The sequence below is a fragment of the Diorhabda sublineata genome, chromosome 3, assembly GCF_026230105.1.
Source record: "Diorhabda sublineata isolate icDioSubl1.1 chromosome 3, icDioSubl1.1, whole genome shotgun sequence".
Lineage (NCBI taxonomy): Eukaryota > Metazoa > Arthropoda > Insecta > Coleoptera > Chrysomelidae > Diorhabda > Diorhabda sublineata.
The window spans coordinates 9365975-9376474 of record NC_079476.1 but is presented as its reverse complement, the minus strand read 5'-3'; the positions used below and the strand labels follow the sequence as shown (position 1 = coordinate 9376474).

Genomic DNA, 10500 nt, shown 5'->3' with positions numbered 1-10500 from the left:
GAAAAATACAATCATGAGGAAAGCAATACCACCTTTTCAACGGCTTTCAATAACATAACGGTATCTAGCGGCTCGAAATACTATGGAAGATTTCAAGTTCCACTCTGCTATTTCCCCAGTCTTTCTTTAATAATTATGGAAACCAGGTATGCAGTAATACATGAAGGAATTAATCAAGATTAATAAATACTATAATCTTTTCATTCATTTATTATACTGTATATATTGAGATAATGAATGTTCGTTTACCACTGAGTGATCAACATCATTTTCATGTTGAAAATTGTTCATGTTCTGGTGGTTATTTGGCAGCTCCTCATGAGAAAATTCAGAATTTTGCTCTTGAGAATAGTTTATGAAATACCGAAGCGATGGTGTGCTGATGTAATTTGTTGGAGTTGGCGTGGGTCTGGTATATGTCGGTGATGGAGTTACCTAATTGTTGGAGTATTTATTTTTACCGAATTACGGTGTAAAAGTTCTAATTGTTCTTTCATAATAATGGCAGCAATAGCATTTTTAGCAAAAATTTGTTGCATTGGTTTAATTTTCTTTAAATCTGCAGCACAAGACAAAGCTCAGGTTTGATATTTATCTGGTTTCTCTTTAAGACGGTTAGCTGCCAATTGCAAAAGTTCATCATAAAGTTTTCTCTTTAAATTCTTTTGTTTAGTCTTCGGAACAGCATAGGATGTAGATGGTGTTTTATCCACTAAAAAAGATAAATAATTTGTTTTTATTTCATTTTCAGTTACCGCAAACAGCTGAGGAATGGGAACAAGTTGCCAAGGATTTTGAGAGCCAGTGGAATGCCCCTCATGTAATTGGTGCTATAGATGGCAAACACGTAGAAATAAAAAAACCTCCTGGTTCTAGATCATACTACTATAACTACAAAAAAACATTCAGTATTATATTGATAGCGGTTGTAAATGCAAACTACGAGTTCATTATGGTTGATGTTGGGACTAATGGTCGTGTATCAGATGGAAGTGTGCTACAGAATACAACATTTGGAATGCAATTACAAAATAATGCTTTAAATATCCCACCACCTGCACTGTTGCCTGGAAGTTCCCGAAAACTGCCATACTTTTTTGTTGGGGATGATGCTTTTCCGATGTCTCAAAATTTAATGAAACCATATAGCCAAACTGGATTAACGAAAAAAACTATAAAAGTAAGGAAAATTGTTTTAACTTGTTGTTATCTACACAATTTTTTGAGAAAATTCCGTTCATATTGATCTCCATCATACATGTTCCGTGAAGATAACGAATCAGGAATAATACACCAACCATCTTAGAAAGTACTCCAGTTGACACCATTGGAAAATATCAATAAAAATAATTCGCGGAATATCCCGAAGCAAACACGGGACGAATACAATGCATTTTGTAACAACGAAGATGCAGTTCCTTGGCAAGAGAAAATGGTCTCGTAAAAAATACAATTTTGTAATTGTATAGTAGACTGAGTATCCATACTAGATTGTGAATTTACAATAATATTTCTGCACTCGACACTTATTCCACAAGCTCATAAGGCTTCGTTCTTTTGAACATCTTTATATGATAAATTTTAGGTTCGCTATTTCTGGTTCACCAAGGAGCATTGATTACTTTCCTCGATATTTACTTCCATTTATCAGATCCATGGTTAGAGACCGTAGGTACAGTATAAAGATGAAGAAGTTGGAGAAATCGGATTAAAACATAGTTATAAATTGAATATATATGACTATATGCTACAACAATTTGAAGATAAGTGTTACATATATAAAACCCCAACCCCATTCAGTTTATAAATATTAAATATAAATTTATTAGAAAATTATATACCTATCGTCTTAAGCCAATAGGATGCTTTAACTTCAACTGATTGGTAAACAACAATCAGCGTGCTTGAGATGGTTGCTTCATCACGTCAAAAGTCATATAAAAGCATCGCACGAAAATGTTCGTCCGATTCAAATCCATCTTTTGACCAAGATTAATGTTTCAATTATCTGTGAACAACTCAAATAGCATCCGTGGCAATGTCATATTTGACATGACATCAGTGTTGCCATATCTCAAGTAGCAGCTCTCGTAAAATTTATAAACGTGAAATATAAAAAAAATGAAAACTGATTGGTAAACAAATTGAAAACTTCAATATTGCTTCATATCAGGAACTTGTAGATTTTGTATTGCAACAGTAAATGTGAATTAACAAAAATAATAAAAATAAAATTAGGTTAGTTGCATACTGCTGAAAATCATAATACAAAGGGATACTATTCACATAATCAAATATTGAATCCCAGTGACGTAACACAGATTTTGACGTAATAAAAAAACAAGTAAATCATAAAAACAATCAAAAAGACAATAATCGAAAACAAAATGGGAAAACACAGAGACAAATGTAATGAACCAGTGTCAATTTACAAATAGTCTTATAATGAAAAAAGGTAAATCTAGAATAGATAAATTGTAGATGGAGTTTGCACGGTTAGTTTTTCAGTACCGAGTAACGATTATACGTTTCCCTAGAAACCAGAGCGTGTTACCATAACTACGTTTTGTCAAAAGTTGGAACTTCAGTTAGGAATGGTGAAATGGAAGCATTACAAAAACCGCAAATAATTTGTCACTCTGAAAAAGTTATCAACTATTCGGTTCATGATGTTAAGTGGATACCTTGTTCAGCAAAATTCGTGGCTCTTGGTGGAAAGGCAAACGGATCTGGTATAGCTGAAATTTATACATTAACCACCGAAGGTATTGAAAAAGTAAGTGAGTTTGCAACAAGAGATCATTTCAAGTGTAGTACATTCGAAGCATCTAGTTTAAGAAACAGACATTTAGCAACTGGTGATTTTTCCGGACGGTTACAAGTATGGGACTTGGAAGACACCATATGGCCTGTGTATAAAACAACAGCTCATACATCAATAATTAACGCGATTGATGGTGTAGCTGGTGCTAGTGCAGGGTGTGGGGCACCAGAAATAGTGACCGGGTCTCGCGACGGTACAGTTATGGTGTGGGACGTACGTCAAAAAGATACACCGGTAGCCAAATTTATTCCTTCAACGGAAGCTTCGGCTCGAGATTGTTGGTCGGTTGCATTTGGCAACTCTTATAATAACGAAGAAAGAGTTATAGCTGCGGGATATGATAACGGAGATATTAAATTATACGATTTAAAAACAATGTCACTCCGTTGGTCTAAATGCGTTAAAAACGGTGTAGTTGGATTACAATTTGATAGAAAAAACATTCCGATGAATAAATTGGTCGCCACTACTTTAGAATCTAAAATATTCTGCTACGACGTGAAAACAAAACATCCAAAGAAGGGTTACGCTTGTGTAACGGAAAAAGCGCATGCGTCGACGGTTTGGAGCGTGAAACATCTCCCTCAAAATAGGGAGATCTTCATGACTACCGGTGGTGCTGGAAGTTTATGTTTATGGAAATATACATACCCGAATAAACGTGTGGAACAAGATGCAGACGGTATACCTTATGGAGTGGCTGGAGAATTGTCTAATTTACAGAACTCAACTCTCTCTGAACAACCGATAAGTTCTTTTGATTGGTGTGTGGATAAATTAGGTTTAGCTGTTTGTTGTTCCTTTGATCAGACAATTAGAATTTTGATTGTAACAAAACTGAACTTGTATTAATAGAATCAAAAAAGTTTCTCATTTCAAAAATCTAATAATCCATTGACAATTTTCTAGTTAGGAGTATGTACTATGAACATAAAAAACAGTTACTATTAAACCCGATTTCAAATTTTTGGAAATTTCGACGGTTGCTACTTTTTGAGATAGACAAATAAGAACGATTATTTATCTTTTAATGTGGTTATATTGTTTTTCAAAACATTCTCCATTAAGATCAATACACTTTTGCATGCGTTTGAACCAATTGTCGAGGCATTTTTTTCTATATTGAGGTACCTCCAATACATGATTTTGTAGACATCAACCGCTTCTTCAGGGGTAGAAAAACGTTAACCTCGCAACTGTGGAGTAAGAAGAAATCATTGGGTGCCGAACAAGGACTGTACGGCGGATGACCCATCAATTCGATGTTATGACTGTTCAAGATCGTTTTTGTTTGAACTGAAGTGTGAGTTCCCATTGTCGTAATGTAAAATGATTCGTCTTCTGCGATTCCTTCCTTGTTTATTGTATGGGCATCCCATTTCTTTTAATAAATTAGGAAATCTTGATCTTTTGAAATCCAGCAAATCCTTATCTTCGTTAACTAGTCTCAGAACTTTATCCATTGTAGGTAAGTCATTTTCAAAGAAAAAGTTGTGCACAATTCTTCTGATGGGGCTCCTGTTGATATCATCAATTGAACTGTTAATTTTTTTATGGATACTTTTTTTGGTCCGCCATTGAATGATTAGATTTGTACTCACGAACGATTCGGTAAATACTCTCCTGAAATATTTGCCGTATTGGAAATAACGCCATCATTTTCATGCATTTTATTTTTATAAAGATTCACTTGTTTTTCACTAGCGTTAAAATGAAGCTTTTTAGCTCTTTTCTTTCTTTGTCAGCTGTATTCGTGTCTGCTTAGTTTTGACTACGTAATTTTCTTAAAAATGTCTGAAGTACGATAATATGATGCCGAATGCAGTTCCTGTACTACACCTGATCTAGCGGCTTTTGCAGAAATGCTGTACAGCCGCCCCCGAGCGACTGTGGAATATTATGGTGCCATTGATTTGACCAATAACGATGCCACGTCGCGTTTCGTCCGGGATATTCACGTGCAGATCATTATTTTGGTTTACTATTTTTCTTCGATAAATAGACTTTAGGGTTCAATAAGTTCTCGAGATATTTCAAGTCAGCACAATCGGTTCACGAAAAAAATGAGGAACATACATCAAACAAGATTAATTATATATATATATATATATATATATATATATATATATATATATATATATATATATATATATATATATATATATATATATATATATATATATAAGTATTTTTGAAGAGTGTGGTACAGATTTGTGGTTGATATTTTTGCTTTATTTAATACAAATAGAGCAAACGGTATCAAAATTTGGATTGCTAGTTTTAAGATAGACTTATAAAAACAAATATTCATAATTGGATATGCCTTTATTGTTATCCTGTAATGGAGTGCGGCTACGAATTTACAAATGTTTCAGGTATCTGTAAACAGCTCAAATAGCACTCGTATAACAATACGTTCGGAGTTCGTTCACCATTAAAAATGTTTAAACTTTATGGTGGCAAGGTCAAATTCATATCTCAAAACTCAAGTAGCAATCCTCGTACGTTAGTAATTAGAAATAGGTTGGAAGTTGATTTATCTAGAAGAACCACAATTACAATAGCTTGGTGAACAAAATGCACGTCAGGAAGTTAAATAATGAATGTTGCTGTAGTAAATGAAAACATTGTGTTCGTTATTAATATCAATAACGGTTCCAGAATTTCGCCAGGAAGTATTCCTTCGTCTAACCATTTAAAAAATAACGAAATATGGCGTCATAGTGATATTTCCTTAAGAACTCTGATGATGTCTCCGTTATAGACTTTTATCTTTTGTAGATCTCCGCTTTAATAGGAAATGAGATTATACTATCATTTATAACTTTATTCAAACACATAAATGAGTACAAAATACAAAATATTCATTTCAATATATATTCAAACTATATATGCCTACATATAATTAAATACTAAGGGATCTGGACGATTGAGTATTCGATTGCCATTTTGGATCTTCAGTTTCAACAGCTGGAATATATTTGGTTTCCTAATATCCACATTCCTACTACTCTTGTGTTTCAATATGATCAACAATAAGTAAGGTCACAATCTACCTTGATGTTAACCGCAAATTACTTCTCATCCTAATTACTACTAGGAAGGTGAATTAAGATTACAAAAAACTTTACTAATAAAAACTTTTGGGCTAGAGTCCTAACAATTGCCAAAATTTGAGAGAGTTTTGCTAAAATCACATTTTTCTGATTCATCAGAAAAACTTAATACGTAAGATGGTCAAATATGTTTGTAAATAATGAGCTATAGTTGTAGTAGTGTTTAAGGGTGCATCATATTGTATGAATGTATGGAATATCACCTTTAACTTCATAGAAGGAAAGCCAATTTCAAATGTCTAATGAAAATTCAATGATGGCCGATGTAGCTGTTGAAATTTTAAATCTTTCTGGCAAGCTCATTTTTCCTGGGTAAAAATATTGTATGTATCAAGATATTACAAAATATAACATATTTTGAACCCTTTAATAATCTGATCATGCTTACCGTAACAAGTCATTGTTATTATAACTGAACCAGCTACGAAAATTCAGCAAAGAACGAGAACATTTTTTGAACAAAAACATTGCAAAATCTTGTAAAAATTGTTGATTCTGGAAACATTAGAGTAAACCAAAAAATGCGTTATTGGTGAGCGCCAAAGTCTCACGTGGATTAACGGACGGTCCACTTCAACTGTTTCTGAAGCCATCAAAACTCTATTTTCACCAATGTTTCCATCATAATACATATGCCACCAACCAGGTGGCACAAAGGGAAAAACAAAAAAAAATATTTTAGACTATACTCTCTATAACGTTTTAAGGCTACTTTCTCAACAATTGAATTAATATTCTGCGTCTAAAAATCAATATAATCATGTGATCACCATGAAAATTCTTCATTGGCAAGAGACAGTGTCTAAAACTTCTGAAAATTTATAATTCCCATCAAAGAGATTACAAGAGCTAATTAGTCAATACGTTGACGTGAATAATACAATTCTAACCGAAAAAGCAGTAAAAAGTTATTTATGATAAAGTGGGGTCATAGAGGGAAATAAAAGTAAAGATAAGAAAAGAAATTGTCTAAAAAAAAACTGTTTTTCAAATCATTTTGTTTCAAAATGGTCTTGAGTAAATAAATTGTTAATAATCATCAATGGAGTTACGCCCAAGCAACTAAAGTTGTTACTGACATTCAGTATTTAAATTAGAATATTGAAATCAAACATTTTTGAAATTATGTTTATCTATAAAAAGTTATGACAAAATGATTAAGCTACAGTCTGAATTAAATCTAAGTTTTTTACTAATATATTGCATCATTTTTATTACTAATATAAAAAACGTCAACAATTTATATTTTATGGTTGATGGTACCTATGATACACACTTTTCACACTGAAATGATCTAACCAACCAAACCAAGCTCCTTGTACATGCTAGGTGTGGTTAATGACCATAATTCTGAATAATGTATGGAACACATTTTTTCTGGAATTTCAGAAGGTCTATGTTAGGACCTAACAGACTATGAAATACCCATCATCGGACCATACAAACATTTATGACCTAGAAAAAATAGGACCACCTCTTTTTTGGTGAAAATCTCAATCCTATATGTAGGTATGAATTGTTCGATCAAATCAATTCCTTCCTTATGAAATAGTCATTTGAATCGAGATTCTTTTTAGAATACTAATTCGCGGAATTTGGGACACCAGAACACAATTTATCAAAACTGTAACGACATGATTGTCATTTCATCAGCAGACCATGTTCAATTTCCAATTGGAAATCATTTGATATTTACTTCATACTACTCACAGGACTTTATTTTTTTAAGTTATATTCTAAATTTATCAAATATACAAATTTTTTTTCTCATATTTTCGTTGTAAAATTGAATTCGGCCTGTAGATACTAGAGATTTAGTAAAATACGGAAAAGTTTTTCAGTTTTGAATATGAAAAGAATAGCTCTGTTAAAAAGAAAGTAACTTTTTCTTCAATGAAGTCAAGCAGGTAAATGGCAAAAAAGAGATTTAACCACAAGAACTCCCTTCCACTATGAAACCAACTGTTCATTTATTACCTCCACCCCTTTAAAGTTTGTCTAAAAACTAAAAAATTTTCATTTTCAGAAAATTCTGAATTGTCATGCAACTTTAGTTGCAGTTGGTCACTAGTGGGTTAAGAATTTGTTAATGTTGTTATGGGTTGTTAGCCTAACTTTTTAGAAATCCAAGCTTTGTAGGCGCTAGTCAATTTTACTGTCTTAGTTCTTTACCATTTTGATGCATGATGATCAAAACCGTATTGATGTTTATGATCAATAAGTGAATAAAAAAATATTGAAGTAAAACATGAAATTTTAAAGAGAGTATTAGCCGCTAGTAGAAATTTACATCTAAAATTCTTATATCTTATAGGATCTGTCTAAATTATATTTTTATTCAAGCATCACCTGTTGCCTAGAAAATACCGTACAGAAGTGCTGAAGATGGTTCCTTGAAAAATGTTGTAATGAATTAATTTTTATTGTCGAAAGTGTATTATTTCACAAGTTTTTATTTTGAATGCGATACAATAAGCTAGCAATTAATAATAAATTTTTGATAAAATAATAAGATACAAAGTTCCTAATAATTCAACCTAAACCAAAGAGTGTTTACAATTAATATGCCAAAAGTTATCATTCTTTGTAGCTACAGAAAATTTCTGTAAAAAAATCTTCTCATTGGAAACAGATAAATAATTGTAGGAAAAATTGAGATTAAGTAGAAGTGAATTATCGATTTACTTATAAGGGCACTCTGCTATATCTATTCATTGATCGGTTTAATGCTAGATATTATTTCATATTTGGCACTTGCATACAATTACTTGATGATGATAAACTTCCAGCATAAAATGGTGTTCTTGAACCAATTTCATTTGTCGTATATTGGATCGAGATCTTAAGATACTCAAACTTAATTAACTTGGAGGCGCAGTTGGTGCTGTAGGATTCGGTAATTGTCCTTTCACAATTTCGTTATATGACGGAGGGGGTGGTTCTTCTTTTTCTCCTGAAATGATAAAACATTTTATTAACTCAAAATAATTGAAAGATAATTAATAGAATCAGTGATATTATTTGATGTTTAATAACTAGTTATATAATGTGAAATAACAATAGGTTTTTGTACACTCAAGCAGTGTTTTTTTATTTATTACCGTCAGGTGTATAGCTACTTGATTGGAGTTATGACATATATTTTTTTCTCCATAACATTTTATCTTTGGTTTTATTTTTTATTCCTTCCTATTTTATCTCCTTTGTCTCAGCAGGTTCTTCAACATTTTCTTCTTCAATGTTTTTCTTGGTCTTCCCTTATAATTTTTACTTGTTATTTTGTATTCAAACTTTTTTATTAGGTATTCTGTTTTGGGGCATCCAGCATATGTGTCCAAAACAAATATCAATTGTGCTGTACACAGGGTGATTCATTAAGAATGTCAAATCTCTGATCTGTAGATTCTAGACCTCAAAATATGATAATTCTTCTCAACATGCCTTATGCAAATATTGCTAGTTTCCGAGATACGAGGTGTTCAAAGTTTAAATTTAAATTTTGATTTTCGCAATAATTTTTTGTTTTCACAATTTCTCTTTTAAAATTGGCGATTTTACGTTTTTTGGCATGAAGAATCATAATTTGCACTCTAATTTAACATTTCTAATAGAGGGCGCTAGTTACACTTGTTTGTGTTTATTAAATCAAAGTAAACTTTTTTTGGGCTAAACTTACAACTAAAATAATAAAAAAATATTGAAGAGCGTTAAATTCTACAAAAAAAAGTTACTCTTCTTTGATTCGTGTAACTTAATCGGTTATCGAGTTATTTGCTTCTAAAAAGTTCAATAAATTTTAATTTTTTCATAAAAAAATTTTATTATTCCTTAAATATGTAACAATAACAAATTTGTAAACAAAAATAAAAAACTTCAAAGCAAATATTCAAAATTTCCACCATTTACTTCAATACACTTTATGATCCGCTTTCGTAAAGATCTCTTAATATTAAATAATCCTTGTCTATTATTTTTAATACGTCTTCTTCTTCTTCTTCTTCTTCTTTTTTCTTTAATACGGCTTCTTCTATTTTCCGTCGCAGTTGTGGAAGAGAAGTAATTTTTTCTTTGTAAACTAATTTGCGACGAAATTGAAAAATCCAAAGGATTTAAATCAGGGCATCTTGGTGGCCAAGCAAACTCACTTCCACGACCAATCCATCGATGCGGAAACTGTTCGTTTAAGTATTGACGAACTTGTAAAGAATAATGTGATGGTGCTCCGTCGTACAAAAACTACATATTTTGTCTTAAAGCGAGAGGTATATCTTCGAGTAATTCGTGTAAATGTTCTTGAAGAAAATCTAAATAAAGAGGTCCATTTAAATTGGTTGGCAGTTCAAAAGGACCTATTAAATACCCACATATTACACCATACCAAATGTTAATCTTATACTCGTGCTGAAAATGTGTTTCCCTCATAGCATGTGGATTTTCAGAATCCCACAAATGATTATTTTTATAATTAAATATTCCTCGTCTGGCAAATGTTGCCTCATCAATAAAAAGAATTGTATCCAAAATCTTGAGGTAATAAATTCTGAACAGGAGTGTAATGAT

At 31.9% G+C, this 10500-nt stretch overlaps 2 protein-coding genes across 6 annotated transcripts in view; one reads left to right on the top strand and one right to left on the bottom strand.

The window, feature by feature from the left end:
• Positions 1–2602: 2602 nt before the first annotated feature.
• On the top strand, positions 2603–3676 carry LOC130441535 (dynein axonemal assembly factor 10). The gene has a single exon (XM_056775258.1). The coding sequence runs from the start codon at positions 2603–2605 to the stop codon at positions 3674–3676; it is 1074 nt and encodes a 357-aa protein (XP_056631236.1).
• A 4670-nt stretch (positions 3677–8346) lies between these two features.
• The window catches only part of LOC130442172 (arrestin domain-containing protein 2-like), a 300222-nt gene continuing 298068 nt past the window's right edge, over positions 8347–10500 (bottom strand). For all 5 annotated transcript variants that reach the window (XM_056776273.1, XM_056776270.1, XM_056776272.1 and 2 more), the window contains one exon: positions 8347–8893. In XM_056776273.1, the coding sequence (XP_056632251.1) occupies positions 8802–8893 (92 nt within the window). In that variant the 3' untranslated portion in view covers positions 8347–8801. The remainder of the gene's footprint in view (positions 8894–10500) is intronic.